The sequence below is a fragment of the Desmodus rotundus genome, chromosome 2 (genome assembly GCF_022682495.2).
Source record: "Desmodus rotundus isolate HL8 chromosome 2, HLdesRot8A.1, whole genome shotgun sequence".
NCBI classification, from domain to species: Eukaryota; Metazoa; Chordata; class Mammalia; order Chiroptera; family Phyllostomidae; genus Desmodus; species Desmodus rotundus.
Window position 1 is genome coordinate 42406668 of NC_071388.1, and position 22887 is coordinate 42429554.

The window sequence follows — 22887 nt, forward strand, 5'->3', positions numbered from 1 at the left end:
AAAACCTTTTGCTGATGTGGAACAAAAAATGGCAGAAGCACTAAAATACATCAAAATCAACAAGTTCAAAAATTGTTATGAGCAGTAGAAAAAAAGTCTTGATAGGTGTATTGCATTCAATGGAAAGTACTTTGAAGCTGACTGAAGTTTTAAAATGTAAGAATAAAAACACATTTTTTTATAAATAAATTCCAGGGGGTGGGGTTTAGGTACCCCCTCATAAGTGATTCCAATTTTTTTTCCCAGTTGGTGGGTTGTCTTTTCATTCTTTTAAGATTGTCTTCTGTGGAGCAAAAATTTTGCTAAAGTCTAATGAACAATTTTTCTTTCACGAATCACTCTTTTGGTGTTGACATAAGAACCCTTTGTCCAACCAAGGTCACAAAGAATTTCCTTCCATGCTTTCTAAAAGATTTCTAATTCAGTTTTACATTTAGGTCTGTAACCCACTTTGAGTTAAATTTTCAAATATGGGGTGCGGCATAGGTCAAGGTACATTTTTTTGTACACAGATGTCTAATCTTTCCAGTACCTTCTGCTGAAATTGCATTTACACTTTATTCCATTGAACTGCCTTCACACCTTTGTCAAAAACCAATGCGCCATATTTGCACGGGGCCATTTCTGGACACTCTATTTTGTCCCACTGACCCATGTGTCTGTCCTTCCCTCGGCACCACGTGGTCTTGACTATTGCGCTTTATAGTAACTCTTAAAATTAGGTATTTCACAAAGTTGAAATAAGTCCTTCAACTTTGTTCCTTTTTTAAAAAAAATTAGCTGATGATTCTTTTTGCCTATTACAGTATCTTTTACTTATGTCTAAATCTTAGGATCAGCTGGTTGATTACCACAAAAAAAAAACTTGATAGACTTTTGACTGTATTTAATTATAGATCAATTTGGGGAGAACTGACATCTTAATATTGATTCTTCCAAACCTCAAATACAGACCATGTATTATTTTTATAAGGAGAGTTGTTAAAGCCCTAATGAAAAACCACATAATACTCATTCTGCTCTCATTTCTTCAGCTTTTTTTTATTATACCATAAAGTTGTTGAAAATTACACACACGATCTTTCCCCTTAAAATCTGGGTTAGTTTTCCCAAGGGATCGAGGGAGAAAATGCTCACACCACACCTGAAGGGCAAGCCAGACTTGAGCAGTGGAATTTTCCTTATCTCTATGCCATATGTCAAGGTTTTAAATCCCATTTCACAGCCTGAGGGATTTTTTCTCCTTTGTCAGCAAAGCTTCTTTTGGTTGCTGCAGGGATAAATATTGCAATGGAAACAAAATGGACAGGAAAAGTAGAAGGACGCCATGGGGGAGTCCAAAAAGCCCATCGTTCCAGTCTAGGTCCTGTACCAGATCTTCCTCCCCAGGAGGGGAGAAAACAAGAGGAAAGAGAAGGGAGCCATTGGGGAAGGAAGGAGCCAGCGAAATGGTCAAGAGACGAGCCTATGAAAAAATCCCAGAAGCTGGGGTGGCCAGAGGACACTTGGAAAATAATGATGCCTCAGCTCCACTCCAAAGCGTCTGTGTTGCTAGACCATAAACATCTCCTCTCCCATTTTCAGAAAACTCCCCTGTACCACACCCCCCAATGTTCTGTATACACAAGTTTTGAGATACTGGGGAAGAGGGTTGAATTTCACAACTGAGTCACCCCAATGCAAAAGCAAGGCAGTACATGGAGGAGCCAGAAAGGCAGAGGCCCGGTGAAACGAGGGAGGAACTGGGGATTGATGGACTGATGGCTGACTCTGCCTGAAACTGTCATGCGTTTGGTTAACATCAACTTCCCCCACTAGACTGTCAGCTCTGGGAGGACATTCATTCATTTCTCTCAGCCCCCAGCATACCCCGGGAGCAGGCAGGGCACTGGGGCTGCAGCAGTGGAGGAAGAGGCTGGGATCTGGGCCTCACAGGCCCATGGCCACAGGGAGGGGTCACGGCTGCTCCTGTGCACCCTGTCCCCTGGTCAAGACCTAGATACCTGGCCATGTCAAGACACAGAGGCCCTCAGTAAATGTGGTTAGTCTTAAATTAGTAGTGTAAATAAGGAGAAACAAGGACCTCTTTCCCCTCTGTAATTGAATTAATTATAGCTTCCTGGAGTACAGAAAGAGAAAAGAGTTAAAATGAATTTAAACTGATCGGAAAATGGGTCAAACAAACAACAAACAAACAAACAAAAAACCCCAGACACACAAACCAGAACCTGGGCTGGAGAAGGTCTGGGATCAGATAACTGGACAAAGAAATCCAGACATAACTCTTCCAAGCTGGACAAGACCAACAAGACCAACGTGACTAAACGTGTATTTTGTTCCTGAATCTCCCTCAAAGGAAAGTCCTCTAAATGCAGGTCCTTCTATACCAAATGAGAGTGCCTTCTGGGGCTGCACCTGGCCACTGTCACCGGCATCATAACTTCATCAGACTTGTTTTCCCAAGGAAGTGCACACAAGTAGGACTCCTAAAAATGTCTTCCTTAACAAGATTTATTCCTGACTTACTGTTGCACATGTATTATCTTTTCCTGTTTAAAAACTATACAGTAAGTCCTCAAGTTTTACACGATAGTTTTCCTTTAGAGGAAAGTGAATATTAATAAATGAACATTTCAAGTGACTTGGAAAATACTCATACTCAGGAGACTAATGCTTTTAGCTTCTACTAGGTTTTTCAAAAGATTTTTAAAACTCACTAATAAAGCATCTGCCATTGACTGGCTTGATAGACGGCACAATTAGCGCCACTCTGTAATGGGAAGTTCAACCACACAGGACTATTTACAGGCCCTGAGGCTAGCCGAGCCTGAGTTTTAACTCCGACCCTTCACTTGGCATGATATTGTGCAAACTTCCTGACCCGGTTCAGCCACAAATATAAACTGTACTTCTGATTAAATTTAGTTAAACCACATTGTCTGTAAAGCACAATACGTGACACTAAACAGACAGGGAAGTAAATGGTAGTTATAATGACATCATTTTAAATATTATGTTCATGTCCTATAGCCTCTCCAACCCTTTCCCCCAGAAAAGAATCTGTATGAACAAGGAAAAGAAGTGAGACACCACAGATACGCCTTCCAGCTGGAGGTCATTCCTTCTTTCAAGGCAAAGTTCGAAACTTCCCAGTTGTCCAGGGGAAGTTCACTGACCAGGGAAATCCAAGCAACGAATGGAATAAACGGGACAATCAGCACAGAACGCCAACACAGCCACTAAAAGCGGCCATTCCCCTTATCCCATCCCAATGAGAAAGCTTTCCCCTCACCACCGACCTAAACCCTCTCCTTCCTTCAAGGTCCTGCTCTAGTCACACACCTAATATGAAGCTTTCTTGAATCACTGAAGCTCACAACCACTTCATCCTCCAAATGCTTATAGCACTGTCTGGGTTGGCAACCAATCAGTCCAACTTGTGACCTTTCTGCCCTGTCACCTGACATAAATGTCAGCTGGGCGTCAGACTCTCCTCCTGTCCAGTGGCTCACAGGTCCCCTCCTCAAGCCCCTCGGATCCTTGGTTAGCTGTTGCAGGAGGGGAGAGTGGGTGACTCAGCTGGTGTCAGAGCTCAGGGCCTCAGGCTCCCCATCTGCCTAATGCCCTCCCCACGACAGCCCGTGGGCTATAGGCCTGGCTCATGGTAGGCACTCTAAAAACCTGTTTCCTGACAGATTTTCACGTCAGTTGGTATCTTGATGGAGCTGTGGTACCTAAGCACCTAGGTGGTCACCCAAGGGCAGTACCCCTTGGAATATACTCCAAAAGAAACAAAGACATGATGGGGAACACAAGAGTTGAAACAATTTTAACTTTAAGTTATAGTCAATAGGCTCAGTACTTAATACATGTAGAAAACTGTTGTTCCAGGAACTGGAATTATGACTGGACCCACCCTGACTCCAGGACACCCACAAGCAATTCTACCTTTGTGCCCCAGGAGGGCTGCAAGCCATTGAGATGGTATCTGAGCCACTGTGCTCCAGGGAGAGATGACTGCCGCCCAGGATGCAGATAAAGAATCAGCAGCCAGTAGATGAAAGGATGCCTGGAAAATCAAGACTGCAGCTTTTATCTGATTAATCTTTTCTCTGAATTCCAAGCCCCTTACCTACCCTCTTCTTCTTATGAAAAGGTTGGTCTGAGATGACATGTAAGATGGTCTTTAGGGTACGTGACTCACTGTGTTCTCAGATCTCCAGCCATCTGAACAAAGTGCCCATAGATTCAAACCTTCTCTGTACTTACCGGCTCTGGTAGTGACAGGAAGCATGAACACTGACTTTTCTGGTTACAGAAGCACATGGAACACAGGGTGAAATTTTTATTTTGTCCAGAGCCAGCCCCAAACACTGCCCACGTATTTCGTACACTACTGATTCTAAAGGTTGAAAGCATCAGATCAGCATTTGCCAAGTTACTACACTTGTTTTGAGGTGACTGCAAGCCGAAAGCCCTCTTCTCCGAAAACTTCCTCCCATTCCAAAACCAAGGCAGTTTCAGAGCCCACCGCTGGTGTTTATACATTCATCTGTTCAACTCTGCAGACAAGCTCTCTATTCGTTCATCAGTGGGTTAGGATGCCAGGTGGCCACCCTCGGCCACTGTCCCATTCCAGCTCCAGAGACAACCAGACACTGACTCTCAGTCTCAGGGTCTCTCAGTACAAATTCTCACTCTGGAGAATTGGATTGGCCTCGCTCAAAGGGAACCTCAGCACTTCTGGTCTTGCCGTGTTTCTCCCTCCAGCAGGAACCAAGCACTCACAAGGCACTATTTAGATATTCACCTTCTATCAGTCCTGTGGGATGAGTATTATTATCCTCATTTTACATATGAGGGGAAGTAAGATTCAGAGGTACAGTGATGTGCTAAAGGCTCCACAGCTGTTTGCTGGCAAAACCTGGGTGCAGCCTTACTTCACAACTAGTAAGACAGGAATTTTCATTGATATTCTCCGCAGTAGAGAAAATACTGATTCATCTTTAGAATTAATATTATTTAAACTGATTTTAAGGAATACTGCTTTCATAAATGACCATTCTCTATAACATGGGTACTTATCATGGCAACCTCTGGGTTCATATTTGCTTGTCACCCTTCACCGAAAGCTGGCATTTCATATCATAAATACAGTTGCACACATTCAGTCTCCAGAGCACCACATTATACCTGAGTAAATCCAACACCTGACTCAGGTTACCAATAAACCAAAATTCCATTTCTCTGCCTTCACCATCCAAATATGGACAATTCAAAGGCAGAAGTCACAGTCACATCACCAATGCTCAAAGGAGCAAGGAGGTAGCTAGTGTCCAAGGTGGCAACCATGGTGGGCGGGACAATGCCTTCCCTCACCCCCAACCCCAAGATATCTGTGTCCTTAATACCCAGAAACTGTCAGCCAGCTTACATGGCAAGAGGCATTAAGGTTGCAGATGGAATTAAGGCTGCTAATCAGCTGACCTTAAAATAAAGAGGACCCAATGTAATCACAAGGGTTCTTAAAAGTGGAAAAGGAAAACAAAAGAGAGAGCCATAGAGACAGCAACACAACAAAGACCAGACAGATGTTGCTGCCTTTGAAGATGGAGGGAAGGGCCACAAGCCCTTATTCTTAAAAGAATAAGTCCAGTTTAAATAAGCCTTACTATGGAAAAGTAGTTTTCATTTAAGAAATCAGTATATAAGTTTTACTCCATAGTCTTTGTTGAACAATTTAGGGAATACTGCCTTGCCATCTTAACAAATTAAGTCTTCTGATCTGTGAAAATGAGATGCCTTTCTACTTACTTGGGGCTTCTCTAGTTTCTTTCAAGAATGATTTATAGTTGTTAAAGTACATGTGTTACAACTCTTTTTATCAAATTTATTCCTGAGTATTTTGTTCTTTTTGATGGTATTGTAAACTGAATTGTTTCTTAATTTCATGTCCAGATTGTTCATTGCTAGTAATTACAAAGAGTTTGTTTTTGAATACCAACCTTGTGTCATGGAACCTTGAACTCATACATTAATTCCAATTGGTTTTTTAGTGCATTACTTAGGATTTTCTATACACAAGATGTCATCTGTAAAAACAGATAATTTTACTTATTTCTTTCCAATATGGAGGCCTTTTACTTCATTTTCTTGCCTGATTGCACTTGCTAGAATCTCTAGTACAATGTTGAATAAAAGTAGTGACGATAAACATCCTCATTTCTTTCCTGATCTTAATTGGAAAGCTTCCAGTCATTCAGTATTAACTATGATGTTAGATGTGGGATTTTTAAAAATACCCTTTATCAAATTGAGGAAACTCCCTTCTATTCCTAGTTTGTTGAGTGTTTTTTTAAATCACAAATAGGTATGAAACTTTGTCAAATGCTTTTTCTGCTTCTACTGTTATGATTGTGTGGTGTTTGTTCTTTATTCTATTGTTACAGTGTATTGTATCAGTTGACTCTCAGATGTTAAACCAATCTTGCCTTCCTGGGACAAATCCCATTTGAACACGATGTATAATCCTTTTTATATGTTGCTGGATTTGGGGCTAGTATTTTTTTAATTCTCACCCAAGGATATGTATTTATTGATTTTTAGAGAGAGAGAGAGAGAGAGAGAAACATCAATGTGAGAGAGACACATCAATCAGTTGCCTTCCATACACACCCCAACAGGAGATCAAACCTGCAACCAACACACGTGCCCTGACCGGGAATCAAACCCACAGCCTTTTGTTGTATGGCATGATGCTCCAATCAACTGACCCAACTGGCCAGTACTTCCAGTACTTGGTGATAGTATTTTGTTGAGGCTTTTTGTGTCCAGCTGCACAAGAGATATTGGCCTGTAGTTTTCTTGTGATGTCTTTGTCTGGTTTTGGTACTAGGGCAATACTGGCCTTATAAAATGAGCTGAGGAGTATTCCCTCCTCTTCTATTTTTTAGAAGGGTTTGTGACAAGTTGGTATTAATTCTTCTTTAAATGTTTGGTAGAATTCACCACTGAAGCCATCTGGTGCTAAACTTTCCTCTGTGTAAATGCTATATGAGCATTTAAGGTAGGCTAAGCTAAGCTTTGATGTTCAATAGGTTAGGTGTATTAAATGCATTTTCAACTTATGATATTTTCAACTTACAACAGACTCATTGGGACATAACCCCATCGTAACTCAAGGAGCATCTATAGTAGAGTTCCAACTATGCACTGTTTATTAATGCAATGAAATAATATTTTATTATGGGTAAGAGAGCTTTTCTAGATATTTGAGCATTTCTTAATTTATTTTGCACTTTGCAATTTATTTGTTAATCAATCTTAGCATTCAAAAAATTTTAATAGACCCTGAAGAATCCATAAGCCGTAGGCACAGTGTCTAGAGAGACTAACATAAAAAAAATCACTCAGAAGCAGTTAATTCACTTTTGGGGTGGATGAAGTCTACTCTAGCCTGTCTAGTTGTTCCCACTGGGCTCATTCCCATCTAAGCAGCAAATACTCTAATTAGATCCTTCCTACAGCACCAAGTGCTGAGGATCCTAGCCATTTCAGCCGTGACTCTCCAGTGTAGAATAATGAGTCCTGACCGTAATTTTTCAGTTTGGTTTTCTTCTGGTTGCATATTACCAATGCCAGTATCACCCTAAAAGTAGTGACCTGGGTTACAAGTCAAAATATCCTACAGCTTTTGTCACCAAAACAGCCACCAATCCAACTTCCAATTATATAAGGAATGTCTCAAAGGATATTCCCTTCTGCCTCACATTTTCAGTGGGTATGGCTAAACATATGAGCCTACTTTAGAACAATAGTGTAAGATCAAAATCACGACTTCTAACAGGAGATGACAAGGTGAGAGCGTGGACTGGACTGGTAATGAGAAACCTGCATGGGGGATTACTGACACCCAGCAGCCAGATGACTAAGGGTTTCTGCTGACTGGTAGCCCCATGTGCCCTGTCTATCAAAATCCCAGGGCCATCCGAGGTGTACCAGCAGGAAGTCCATGTGTGCTCAGGCAGCACCTCTGCACATAATTAGCAGTACAGCAAAAGCAGCAGACAGGGTTCAAGAACGAAAAGAATGAAATGGAGAAAATCAAACTCTTTTCTGATTCTGAAATTCTGTAATTGAACCAATGTGACTCTGTAGACCAGAATAAGGGGGAGAGGATAGTCCTGCTTATATCTTGCATGGGTAAAAACACATTGTTTACATGTGAGCTACATATTTTATGAAGGTCACTGACAAATGAACAAATCCAAAAATGAGTGAACCACATCATATAAAGACATTGAAGGTATTAATGTACACTTGAAAAATGGGGCTTAGGAGGCAAGAGAGTTATCCACAGATACTTCAGAGCTGTCCTTAAAAGTATAAAAATTGCTTGGTATTACTGAATACTCAAGGTCCAGTCCAAGGCACAAAAAATCATTCATACATTCAGCAAACATTTATTCTGCACCTCCATAGAGGGAGACCCTGTTTTAGGTAACTAGGCCACATGGATAAGTAATGAGGAGTCTGGGGGCAGAGATAAGCTCACAAATAATCAGCTAGCCACAATACAAGGAAGAGTGGGAAAGGCCCCATGTGAATAGAACAAAACCTACTTGGGAAATCAGAAGCGGGGCTCATTATATCCCTCTGGCAGGATAAGAGAAAGTCCCTGAAAAAGGAAGCATTGAATTGGGCTTGTAAGGTGTGTACTATTTCTGTGGGAAAAAATATATTAAAGGGTCATTCCGGGTGGAGGGAAAGCAGAAGAATATGTTTAGAGGTGGGAACAGATGGAGTGGAAAATATAGGGGAACAAAGCTGAAAGACTCAATAGCCCAAGTTGAGCAGCCTTAGGTATAGAGATACCACGTACTGGGAGATAAGGCTGAGGGGTGCCCAATAGAGAAGAGCTTATACTCCAGGCTACAGAGAATGACTACGTAAGGATATCATGAAAGTTTTTGTAGTACACAAGCACTGTGGTGCTGTGAGTTTTTGTTGTTATTGTTTTGTTTTTATTCCTGGTATAGGTTAGAGGCAAATACAGGAGAGGCAGGGGGCTCGTACAATGAGTAGTCAGGAAGAATGAAGTCCTGATCAGATTACGGGCAGGTAGCAGTGGGAATGGACATGAAGAAAGAAACCCATGAGATATTTCCGAAACTGAAAGAAGAGGACTCAGACCTGAATCATCAAACCTCTGGGACGGTGGAAAGAGCAGGAACCCCAGATGAAGGAGATACTGGCTGAGGGACAGAGGGGGCCAGTGAATATGGAAGTACATTTTTAAAAAATATACAACTGAGATATAACATCTGAATGGTTTATTTTTCAAAAGTCTAAAAATGTGATAAAACGTACGAGATAAAATTTGATTGCCTGTTTCTCTGGGGCCTATTTTATTCCTTAAACCTTTTGAAAAGTCATTATTGGGTCTTACCAGAATAATGTAGTACTTTGGAGTAAAAATGGAGCTTAGTAGTCCAGCACTTGAAGCCAACATAGAGATCTCAACAGCTACCATGACCTTGCCCTTTGTGCTGTGGTAGATGGAGAGGAAGGTCACCCAGACAGGCAGAACACCATAGCTATATGGTGCTTCCCTACTGTTACCCTGATGAGTGAGTAGGATAGGACCAGGAGAATGTTCCACAGCCTTGCTCCAAGCACTTCTCAACCATTTCCCAGCACATGATCACACACCTCAGAAGCCGCTCCCCAAGGAAACTCCTGAAAAGACCAGTCAAATGCAGAGCTAATACACCTTAGCAGGAGTTCTACTGGCCACTCATTGCAACTCCCCATGAAGACAGGGACTGTTGCAGGCTTAGAGACCCGCTCAATGAGATCCCCAAACAGAGCATCTGAAGAGCTGCCTTCTGGTCCCAAGCCTACCACTTGTTACCCCTGAAACCATAACGTATGAACTTCCTAAATCTTAACTCCTTCATTTGTCAGATGGGGATAATAATGTATATCCCACCCAATCCATAGGCTTGTGAGATCACACAGGAGACAGAATTCTGCAAAGGGCACAGGTGCCCTGGGTCAGTAGTAGTTCTTTGGGGTCAGAAACTATGCAAAGGCATGTTTGTATCCTATGTGGAGCTGACTATGAAAGGAGGGAGGGAGCAAGGTGGGCAAAAAATACCACAGCCTGACCCCCACAGGCAGCCCAGTGTTAGCCAAGGAATATTGCCTATCAGACCCAAGGGAAGATCTACACCCAGAGAAAAAGGACCTTAATACTCACCCAGGTCTACCTCCCGGCCCAGTGACCTGCCCAAGACCTCTAGTGGCACAGGGCCCAGAGAGATGATCAACAACACATCACAGTATAAACAGTGTTTTTACCCACCTTATCTTACAAGTAGCCTTGGAGCTGAGCAAGGAAGAATTCTTAAAATTCCTATTTTTCAGCCTGAGGTTCAATGGCTTATCCAGGGAAGGATGCAAATCCAACAGGTCATACCCCTAGTCCACTGCTCTCTCTCTACCCCACAATTTCAGGCACTAGCTGGTATTTGGCACAGTCGTCTCAGCATTCAATACATTCAAATTCTAAATTCTCTTTCATTATTTTTCTTATTTCATCCTGTCTTCAGCAGTATTTCACATTCAGCCTTCCCTGTTAGGACTCTACTGACCTCCCCTCTTAGGTCAAACCAGTTTTGAAAAACTAGTTTTGAAAAACCAGTTTGGTGGCCACATTTGGCCCCAGAAACATTTTTGAAAACAGAATCATCAAAACTGGGCCTTGCCATATTAGTCTTCTTCAGAAATTATATCCCCGCATGTGTATCATTCAAAATGGACATCGCTATTGTACGGAACACACTGGACCAGGGCACGCGAAGAGCAACGATGACTCACTAATACAATCAAGATCTAGCATGTAAATACCAAGAAGGCAGTTTTAACAAATGGGTGTGACACTGAGGTATAAACTTCCAGACTTTAGCAGTGAAAACTGATTTGCACTCCTGGAAGGGTCTCAAAGTGAGGTGAGCAAGAGAGGAAATTACCCCGAAATTCTAGTCAAACGCATCCAAAGGCTCTCTACCTGAATGCGTCCAGAGAAGGGGTGGGGGAAGAACCAGCATTTCACTACGCTCTCTAGCGAGCAAGCCTCCCGTAGTTTGGCAGTAGTTTCTGCTGGAAACGCAGGCATTGGTCCCTCCTGTTCCCACTCCTTCCCCATTACCTGGTAAATTACGGCACAACTCCCCACCCTCGCCCCGCCCCCGCCGTCAGAAGCAGGTAATGGATCCTTAACAGCCCACTAGACCTCGGTCTAGGGCCCAACAGACTTGGCAACTGCCTGGTAAAAGCACCTGCCCCACAGCCTGCCCGGGCCCTACCAGACATGGGGGCCGCAGGGTCGGTCACACGCGCCGCGCCCTGGGCATGCCTGTTACCTGCCACTCCAAGCAGCATCCAGGCGGAGACGCAGGGCACACGCCCCACGGCCTTCCCTGCGAGGGCGCTGCCCCTGGGATGAGGGTGAGAAGAGGGGAAGCAGCCGCCCCAGACTACACCCACGCCCTTCATTAACAAACGCAAGAAAGAAAAAAGGTTTCATTTACCGATATGAGTGGTCACGGTGGCCAGTCGTCGGGTGAGCTCTTGGGGGGCCATTTCTTCTTTTAACCAAAATAGCATTTCACACACCAAAAAAATCAGTATATAGACAAAACAAAGCAACACAAAACTGTTTCTACCGCTGCTCTGGATGATTTTCAAAGGGCATCTCCTCCGTAGGATGCTCCGCGCTCATGCACTCCCTCTCTCTCTTCCGATACCAAACGAGTCTCTGTCAGCCAAGGCCAACTCTCCTGGGCCGCCGGGCCAGACGATGCCAGCCACCCCCTCCAGGGGATTATTTTAAAGATTAGGTCCGGCAGCTTCCCCAACGTGACGTCTGGCTTGGAGAGACTGGAGAATGGGAGCTCTGTAGGTGAGAAAATCAAGTCGCCCCAGTCTCGCTGTAACTGCGTAGAAGGGCTTTCCTGGCCGAGGGAGCCCGGGGTTTCTGGATCTGCGGTCCTGAGCGTAGGGTCTCCCGCCGGCCTCGCAGGAGGGTTGGGATGGAGGATGCTGGGGTCGCTGGCAGCGGAAGCGCGGAACCTGCGAGCGCGGAGAGTGGAGGAGTAGAGGCGGCAGGACTGGCTGCTCAGCACCGCCCACTCCCCGCCCCGCTGCGCTCTCCACACTTCCCGCCTTGGCGCCCACCTATCCCCGCTCCTGGGCGATACCGGGGGCTGTAGGAGAGGTGCGCACACGCTCCAGCACCCCCGTTTCCGTGTGGGGAAGCTGCGACCCCTTCCTAGCGGGCAGCCCACGCTCGGGCTCCCGGGCAACTCGGAGTGGAGATAGTTGACAGCGATGTGGGCGCCTCTGCCAGCACCGGGGTTCTGAACGCCAGCTGTGCGCCTTCCCGGCTCGCCCCTCCTCCTTTCCTTGCGGGTATCTGCAGAGAAGCGGAGGTGAGAAGGGGGCCAACTGGAAGAGGGGGAGCCATCCCGCCAGGATTCAGGAAGGAGGCCTGCTGCTGATTCATTTCTCCTGACTTGGGGCGGAGAAGCTGTTGTGGAGGGGTGGGGGCGTTTGGAGTCTCCGCCCCCTTCTTTAGGGGTTGTTTCACGCAGTTATCAGAGTCCACTGGACACACTCGCACTTGGTCCCAGACTGGGCTTGGCACGCATGTGCGTACCTCTGTCTCCACCGTGTGGGCCTTTCCCTTTGTGCAGCTACTGCTTGCGCCACTGCTCCGTTTGCCAGCTGTCAGGCGCGCCCTGCTCCACCCTGGAAAGGTTCTGGCGCAGCACCCTCACCGGCCCTCCTCTCCTCATCAGTTTCAGGAGCGTCTTTTCGGAGGATCTAGTGGTTGGAGACGCTGTCCCGCAGCTTTCTTAGACGGCTCCAGATACTACTTGACAGGAAGAAAGGAAGAAAAAGACTAACCCTGTTCAGCAGAGCTCTGCAGGGGAAAGCCTAAGCAAACGCAAATCTGGGCAGGTGGTCCCTCAATACTGGACAACCAGAAACCCTGAATATCCGGTCGCCAGAGTACTGGGACCACCCACATGCACATGTTCCGAACTAATGCCAGGAACCTCAAGTTTCCTCTTCACACATGAAAGAAAAAAAGAAAGAAAAAAAAAACACCCACAAAGCCAAACCCCAAATACTCTGGGTCCAGTTGCTAATAGTAGCCACTCATCCCCAGGTTTGGGGGACATTTTTAAATGCATTCTGTAACAATTGTGGGCTGCGGTGAATGTTATCAACAAGTGTGGGTTCTTATCTCCTGTTGTAAAAGAATTTAGACCCGGGACACTGATAAAAGCAAAGGCAGGTTTATTGGGGCTCTGCAGAGGGCCAGAACACTGAGATAGGGCCTCACGTTCTGTCCACTGAAGGTGGAGCTTGCTATTCCTTGGGAACACAGAAGTTGCTGGGGTTAACCAGTCAGGGAGCAGGTTAGCAGGCTTCTCCTTTTCCGGAACACAGATATCCGGGTATAGAACACTGATGTCCAGGTATACTTAGCGAAGTGAAGCATTCTGGGATTCAGTGCAGCACTTATTATGGGATGCACAAAGGGACTTTCCCAACCAGGTAATCTGGCTTGGCTTTAGATCTGAAAAACAAACTTAAAAGAAGTCAGGATAGTTCCTGGACCATTGCTTTATAACAACTTATTGATAACTGCCTTAGTTCTGGCAGGGCTTCACCCGATGGAGTAATTTATTCTACCTGCTCCAGTTAAGAGATGATGTTCGTCCACCTGCAACATGAGGTGCGTGCAGAGGTTTCTCCCTTCTAGGAGGTTTAGACACCTTGCACTCTGCCTGCACAAGTAGAACAACCTGTTTGTTTGTCTGTTTTTAATAGCATCCTCCTGTAAATTATTCAGGAAGGGGTTAAAGACCCAAAGGAATAAACAGCTCTGGATTGTGTTTCCATGGTGGCTTCTGACCCTATTCAAGGGTCGCAAGTATTTTTGAGGAAACAAAGGGGATATTTCCTATTGGTAGTAGTCAGAACCCTGGTACCCAATCAGAGCCAATTGTAAGTTTGGGTCACTAGGAACCAGCACATTGCTAAGGAGACTGATGATATGGAACATTCTGGATTTGTAGATCCTCAGCTTCCTGGATTAAGCCATGCCCTTAAGGGTGAGAATCATGAAAAGAAGGGAGTGGGGAAATGAAGAGAGGAAGAGGAAGCAGGAGAAGCTTATGAATAGGAATGAGAGCAAAAAGAAAGAGATAGAAAGCAAATAAATCACACTCAGAATGCTACTGTTCTTTCCCACATCTGTACCTTTACACTCTTCAAAGGTTTCCATGGAGATGAATTGGCTGAATTTATGGCAAGATGTAGCAGGCAGTGCCTGTCTACAGAAATCAGTTCTGTCCCCCCATCTCTAACACATGCTCTCCCAGGGCCTGGACTGCTTCACCTGGGTCATGGGGGAAGGGGTCATCTCTGATCTCCCAGTTCCATTTTCTAGTTCTGAGATCCTGTAAGTGTAAAAAGAAATGAGCACCTAGTTTTCAATAGTTCCTAACTCGTTCCTCCAAGAAAACAGTCATTATCTCCATTGCTCTTACAAATGTGGACGTGCTCCTGGTCTTCTCTCCTTCCCCACCCTAATGCCTTCGGTGCTTCCTTTTCTCCTTCCTAATTATGATCTGTTTCCTTGCTCTAAAGTATGGCAAAATTAAGAAACAAGCCAGAATAGCCTGCCCCCCTCTCCAATTAATTAACTAACAGTCAGATCTATTGAACATCAATTATATGCCCAGAGCTGGGGTAGACAGTGTCAAGTATAGCAACTACCACCACCATATAGTAAGTGGCTGCTCTGAGCCTGGTGTAATGGTAAGCATTTCACAAGCGTCTTTTAAGCCTCCCAATAACCCTGTAAGGGGTTTAGTCTCATTTTACAGATGCTGCTGGTACAAGGACCAAACTGCATATTACTAATCTTATGAATCTTAGCCATTCTCTTCTTTCAGGTAAGGATTTGCCTGAGCTGGCAAAGAGAAACCATCCTCCAAACACTGCCAAGGTGGACTCCATCTCCCTGTTGGTGGACTAACAGTACTGCCTCTGTCAACAAAGAGAAAGACAAAGGACCCACCTTGGATGCCTCAGATGAGGGTGAAGGATGGGTGCCTCACCTGGGGCACCACAGGGGCCACCCAGTTTAATCCAGATCAGTGGTTCTCAAACTAGCAGAATTTTTTCTAGGCGATTTTTTAAAAATACAGACTCCAGGTTGCGTCTCCAGAGATTTTGATCTGGTAGTGTGAGAAGCAACCTGAGAACCTGCATTTCTCCCAAGTCCCAGGAATACTGATGCCACACTTTGGGGCCACGCTTTGAGCACCACAAACTTCTTAAACTGCAAACCACAGTGTAATATAAATTTTACATCGCGAAACAGTAGACACACATACACATAATTTGAAAATTGTATGGAATGATTTTTTTCCTTAGTACATGTGAAGCCCTAAAATACTTTCTATTCTATTTCATTTTGTCAAAAACAATGGTCCGAATTGATTTGCATTTGGAAAGTATGCTATTATAGTTATGTACGAAAATACCCTTATTCTCCTAGAAATGTATGAGTATACTGAAGTCCTTAGGTATGAGATGTCACTGCCTGTAATTTCAACTGCCACAGAGAATAAATGAGATAAATACTTGAAAACATTAATAATTGTTAAATCATGGTGGTATATGGGTTATTTTACTATTCTCTCTACCTTTTTGTGCGTGTTTAAAATTTTTCATAATTTAAAAAGCTTTTTAGAATGATTGCTTGGGCCTACTGAATTGGCGGGGAGAAGGAAAGGTGAGGGAGAAGGTGGCAGGAAATAGAGGGTCAAGTAGGTAGAGGGTCACCGCAGGAGGTGGCAGGGCTCACTGCAAATCCCTCAAGATAAAACTCTCTAAAGGACTTCTTTCTACACGTCTCCCTCTGCCTTCACTGTATCTTCCCCATTGGCCTTGGGCTACCATACATATAGTACCTTATTCACCTCTATAAATATCTTATTCATCTCTGTAACTCCACAGCTCCCCGACAAAGCCCAGAATGAGAGAACGTCCCTCAGTGAAAACCTCATTTTACGGAGGCTGGGACCTCCCTCAGCACTATAATGGTACGTACTTCTTCCCTCCAGTGCCGCCTGGTAGGGTAAGCCTCTCTGAGTTGTGAGCCCAGCTGTTTTAATATGCAGACCAGACTGTGATCCTTGTCTAAGAGGGTCACGCCACTGCCACCTACTGCACAAATGACTGGATAGGTGAACCCAAGAAGTGGGAAGTCATCTGAGCTCACAGCATTCTGACAGTCATTCCACTGTCATCTTCTGTCTCCTAAAACTAGCCTGAATTGCCTGATGTCAAAGATCAGTTGACTATATTTGTATAGGTCTATATCTGGGCACTTTATTTTGTTCACTGGACCTTTTTTGTCTATTCTTTCACCAATATCATGCTGTCTTGATTACTGTTAAGAATTTTTATGGTCAGGATGTATGTGTGTGATATTTGTATGTTTTATTAGATTTTATCAGTGTTATACTCACCTCATAAACGGAATGTGGAAGGTTTTCTTCTCTTTCTGTGCTCAGGACAGAACAATAGCCATAGGCTCGTGCGTTCTTTAAAGTGTCTCAGTAGAGTTCTTCTGTGAAGTAACACAGGCCGGGTACCTTTTTGCATGGAGGTGTGGGGAAAGGCAGTTCTCTGTCACCATCTGTATCTTCTATGGTAACTGGTCTTCTTAGAGTTTCTACCTTTTGGGGGATATTTTGATAATTTATGTTTTCTTGTAATTTCATCCAGGTTTTCAAATTTATTTCATGGAGTTGAGTAAAGTAATTTCATGCAATTCTATTAATTATTTGTATGTCAGTAGTTATTTCCCCTTATCATTTTATATCTTGATTGTGCTTCCTGTCTTTCTTAAAAGTTAGCCAACTACCCTATTACTGCTTTTTTTCAAATCTTATATTTATTAGTATTCATATCTATTTTTCAATTTATTGATTTCTTCTTTTATCCTAACTCCTTTCTTTTGCTTTCCTTAGGATGACTTTGTTAATTGCTTTCTAACTTAAAAATTAGAAATTTCTAATTGGGTGGATATTTCATTTACCTTGCATTTTCTTTTGAGCACTGATTTTGAGTATCCCACCGAGATAATATGCAGTGCTTTGCTTATTTTTATTTTTAAAACATGTATTCTGGAACTTCCTGTTTCCAGTTGAGCAAAAAAAAGCTTGGAAGTCGCCACTCCATTCTAACAAGAAAAAGACTGAAAACTGAAGAATCAATAGCTCTTCTTAGCTCCATAAGAGACCTTAGGTCACAGGGCAAACCACTGCCCCCAAATTAGAGGGGAGGACAGGCGCATACAGAGAATCACAATTTACAAAAGCCCATATGCTGCACTCTCTGCAGGAACCAGTGCTGGGGTAGGGAAACCTGAACTGTAATTGATGGATTGATGGAAGCTCAGTGTGGAAAAATCAAAGAAGAGCTTAAGGGGGACTCAGTCACAGGGAGGGGGGACACTTATGAATTTTACCTCCACAAGCTCTGCCAGGTCCTCATAGTGAATATCAGTTCTAATGTAAGTTTAGTCAAAATCCTAACAAGTTATTTTGTGAATATTAAAAAAAACTGATTCTCAAGTTTATATGGAAAGACAAAAGACCAAGAACAGCCAATACACAAAAAACTGAAAAAGAACAAAGTTTGTAGACTGATACCACCCAGCTTCAAGATTTACTATAGCCCTGACCGGTGTGGCTCAGTTGGTTGGGCCTCCTCCTGCAAAGCAAAAGATCTCTTGCTCGATCCCCAGTCAGGGCACCTGCCTGGGTTGTGGGTTCAGTCCCCAGTCAGGGTGCATACGAGAAGCAACCAATCAATGTTTCTCTCTCACATTGATGTCTCTCTCCCTCCTCTTCTCCCTCCCTCTCTCTCTAAAAATAAATAAATAAAACTTTTCTGTTAAAAAAAGATATACTGTAAAGTCACAGTAATCTGGACTGTGGTATTGACAACTGAATAGATAGATAGGTCAACTGAAAAGCATAGGTATCCCATAAATAGGCCCACATAAATATAGTCAACTGATCTTTGAAAAAGGAGCAAAAGCAACACAATGGAGCAAAGATTATATTTTCAACAAATAATGCTAGAACAACTGCCCCCCCCAAAAGCAAAAAAGAAAAGGAAAAAGAATCTAGACACAGACCTTACACTCTTTACAAAAATTAACTCAAAATGAACCACAGGCCTAAATGTAAAATACAAAACTATAACACAACATAAGAGACACTTCCAGCCAAGATGGCAGCATAGGCAGACATGACTCACCACTTTGCACAACCGCATCAAAATTACAACTAAAATATAGAACAACCATTACTCAGAACCATCAGAAATTGAGTTGAATGGAAGTCTGACAACTATGGAATTAAAGAAACCACATCCATCGAGCCTGGGAGGAGGGGCAGAGATGCAGAATGGGCTGATCCCTCACTCACATGTGGTAGATAAAAATTCCAGAAAGGTATTTCAGGAATGAGGAGTCCCAGCCCCACATCAGCACCGCCCCCCAGCCCAGGGTTCCAGTCCAGGAAGATAAGTCCCCACAACTCTGGCTGCAAAAACCGACAGGGAGTGAGTAGGTGGAAGAAACTTCTGAAGACCCACGAAGTTCCTCTTAAAGAACCTACACATGGTTCACCTACTCACATTCACTCCCTCTGATCTCCAGTACCAGGATAGCAGCTTGAAAGGCACCAGTGGTATATAGGGAGATACTAAAGTGTTTGGCACAAGGTGAACAGAGGCCATTGTCCCCCTTCTAAAATCTCCCCTACAGAGCTGGCAAGCTGGTGCCATACCTGAGACTCCATCAACCTGGCTAACATTGTTTAACCCACCTTGGAGATCCCCAGAGGCTCTGCCTGACCTAATTATCACGCCCACCCAAGCTGTTTTTCCATAGGAATGGCTGATCTTGGCTCATGCTTCACAACTTCCTAAATCCTCTCAAACAAGCAACAGCTGGCCTCAGTGAGCCTCAGGCCTGGCACTAGCAGCACCCATCTTAGATTCACAGCTTGGGTTCACCTGGGAATCTCCAAGCCCAGTACAAGTAACAGCCATCTCAGATTGCTTTATAGCTCAGGAAGGGTGGCCCTGGGCAAAACATGGGTGGAAGCTGACCTTGGCCTGCACCACCCAGAAAATCCCAGGGCCAGCACACCCAGCAGTCAGCTACAGACCACATGGGAGCATCACCCTGCCCCTGCACAGCTGATCCTCCATGCAGGGTGGAGGTTGGTGTGTATGTGGTCACAGCCAATCTTTGAAACTGATTGGCCTAGGTAAATCCCTCCCATTGACCTGCCAACAGCAACGAAGGCTCAACTACAAAAAGAGTGTGTACTCAGCCCATACAAAGCATGCACCTCGAGTACCCAGCTTGGGTGATAGGGGAGGCTGTGTCACTGGACCCTACAAAACACCTACTACATTAGGCCACACTACCAAGACATAGAGTCAAAACAGCTCTACCTAATACATAGAAACACAGGGAGGCTGCTAAAATGAGGAGACAAAGAAACATGGCCCATGGAGTTTTGATCTGAAAGAACAGATCAAAACTCCAGAAAAAGAGCTAAATGAAATGGAGATAAGCAATCTATCAGATGCAGAGTTAAAAACACTATTTATAAGTATGCTCAAGGAACTTAGTGAGGACCTCAGCAGCATAAAAAAGATCCAGCCAGAAACAAAGGATACACAGATTGAAATAAAGAACAATTTACAGGGAAACAACAGTAGAGTAGATGAAGCCAAGAATTAAATCCATGATTTCTAATGTAAGGAAGCAAAAAACAACAAATCAGAACAACAAGAAGAAAAAACAATAAAAAAAAATGAGGATAGAATAAGTAGCCTCTGGGACAACATCAAGAGGTTCAACATTTGCATCATAGGGGTGCCAGAAGAAGAGGAAGAGCAAGAAATTGGAAATCTATTTGAAAAAATAATAAACAAACACTTCCCTAATTTGGTGAAGGAAATAGATGTGCAAATCCAGGAAACAGAGTCCAATTATGATGGATGCAAAGAGGACCACTCCAAGACACATCATAATTAAAATGCCAAAGCTTAAAGATAGAGAGAATCTTAGAAGCAGTGAAAGAAAAGAAGTTAGTTACCTACAGCGGAGTTCCCATAAGACTGTCAGCTGATTTCTCAAAAGAAACTTTGCAGGATAGAAGGGATTGGCAAGAAATATTCAGAGTTATGAAAAGCATGGACCTACAGCCAAAGATTGCTCTACCCAGCAAAACTATCATTTAGAATTGAAGGGCAGATAAAGAACTTCCCAGACAAGAAAAAACTAAAGGAGTCCATCATCGCCAAACCATTATTATATGAAATGTTAAGGGACTTATTTAAGAAAAGGAAGATCAAAATCATGAATAATAAAATGGCAATAAATACAAATCTATCCACAATTGAATCTAAAAAACAAACTAAGCAAACAAGAAGAACAAAGACAGAATCGTGGGTACAGAGAGCATTTTGATGGTTGCCAGATGGGAGGGGGGAGTGGGGGAATTGGTGAAGAGCTGAGGGGATTAAGAAGTACAAATAGGTAGTTACAGAATAGTCATGGGGATACAAAGTACAGTATAGGAAATAAAGTAGCCAAAGAACTTATACTCATGACCCATGGACATGAACAATGGTGGGGGGATTGCCTGAGGGAGTGTGGGTGCTAGGTGGAGAGGAACAAAGGGGGGGAAATCAGGACAACTGTAATAGCATAATCAATAAAATATTATTTTTAAAAAAGACAAAATAAGAGAAATTCTAGATTACCCAGGGCTTGATGAAGACTGTCTAGACACCAAAGGCATGCCCCATGAAAGAAAGAATTGGTAAGCTGGATTCCATTAAAAGTAAGGTTCTCTGCTGTGTGTAGACATCAACAAGAGAATAAAAAGAGAAGCTGAAGACTGAGAGAAAATATTTACAAAAGATGTATCTGCTAAAGGACCGTTATCTAAAATATAAAAAGAACTCTTAAAACTCAACTGTCCGGGTAGCTCACTTGGTTAGAGCCTTGTCCCGATGTGCCAGGGTTTCAGATTCCATCCCTGGGCAGAGCACACACAGGCGTCAACCAATGAACACATAACTAAGTGGAAAAACAAATCAGTGTTTCTCTCTCTGCCTCTCTCTAAAAATCAGTGAATAATTTTTTTAAAAAAACTCAACAGTAGGAGAACAAGCTGATTGTAAAAATGAATCAAAGACCTTACCATACACATCACCAAAGAAGATGGCAAATGAACATTTGAGACGATGTTCCATAGCACATGTCATCAGGGAACTTGTGAACTAAAATGACAATGACAAACCACTGCACACTTGCTCTGGAATGGCCAAAACGCTAAACACTGACAACACCAAATGCTGGCAAGGATGTGGAGCAACAGGAATGCTGGTGGGAATGCAAAATGATACAGCCACTTTGGAAGAGAATTTGGACAATTTTTCACAAAACTAAACATACTCTTACCATGTGATTCAGAAATTGTGCTCCTTGATATTATGTCCACCCAAAAACCTGCACATTGGCATTTGTAGGAGTTTTATTCGTAAATGCCAAAACTTGGAAACAACCAAGATGTCCTTCAGTAAGTGAATGAGTAAATAAACTGTGGTACATCCAGACAATGGAGTAGTATTCAGTGTTAGAAATAAGCTATCAAGTCATGATAAAACAAGGAAGAAGCTTAAAAGCATATATATTAAGTGAAAGAAAATCTGAAATGGCTGCTTCCTACCATATGACATTCCGGAAATGGTAAAACTATGGTAAAAAGATTGGTGGTTGCCAGGAGTTAGGGAGCAGGGAGGAGAGAATAGGCGGACTGTCCGTGATTATGGTGTGTCAATGTAGGTTCATTAATTATAACAAATGCACCACTCTGGTGGGGGATGTGGATGATGGGGGAGGCTATGCGCATGTGGTGGCAAGCAGTATTTGGGAAATCTCTGTATCTTCTGTTCGATGTTGCTGTGAAGCTAAAACTGCTATAAAAAATAAAGTCCACCAACTTGCAACCCGAATTTGAATAAGTTCTGGAAATCTAATGCACTGCATAGTGGTTATAGTCAACAATACGATATTATATCATTCAAATTTGCTAACAGGCTAGCTCTTAAATATTGTTACCACAAAAAAGAAATAATAATGTGAAGCGATGGAGGTGTTAGCTACGGCTATAATGATAATCTTATGCAATACTTAAGTGTATCAAATCAACCCATTATATAGATACACCTTAAACTTACACAGTGTTATATGTCAACTATACCTCAATTTTTTAAATAGCGTTATAGAAAAAAATAAGTCCTAAAATTCCGTAATTTTGGTTTTGAGATGATTAAGGAGAGAATTCTTTTAATATTTTCACATTCTAGAAAAATTTTGTATCCTTCTTACTCCACACTCGTTTAAATATGACTACAGTTACCCTCTGTCCTTAGCGGCTCTAAAGATTAAAGGTCATGAGGGTTCCTGGCCCTGGAGCCCAAGACAGAAAGAAGCCTCGGACCACAGGAGGACAGACGGACCCGGCCCCTGTGGTCGCTAGGGACGCTGAAGACACCGCAAACCCCCGGATTAGGAGCCCAGCCCAAGAGGCGGAGGAAGCACGCAGTCCGATTGGCCAATCGCCACAGAACCCTGCTCTGATTGGTTTGAGCTGTGACGCGCCCACCGAATGCCTCTCTCGGATTGGCCTATTT

The 22887-nt window shown here is 43.3% G+C and overlaps 1 protein-coding gene and 1 long non-coding RNA gene across 2 annotated transcripts in view; one reads left to right on the forward strand and one right to left on the reverse strand.

Moving 5' to 3' along the window:
* The window catches only part of MCF2L2 (MCF.2 cell line derived transforming sequence-like 2), a 213783-nt gene extending 201629 nt beyond the window's left edge, over positions 1-12154 (reverse strand). Inside the window, exon 1 of the mRNA XM_053918126.2 lies at positions 11595-12154. Coding sequence (XP_053774101.1) covers positions 11595-11670 — 76 coding nt within the window. The 5' untranslated portion in view covers positions 11671-12154. The remainder of the gene's footprint in view (positions 1-11594) is intronic.
* A 156-nt stretch (positions 12155-12310) lies between these two features.
* LOC128780203 (uncharacterized) lies at positions 12311-15463 on the forward strand. The gene is made up of 3 exons (XR_008426125.1): positions 12311-12494; positions 13738-13810; positions 15036-15463. It is a non-coding gene; the product is annotated as an uncharacterized lncRNA (long non-coding RNA).
* Positions 15464-22887: the final 7424 nt, after the last annotated feature.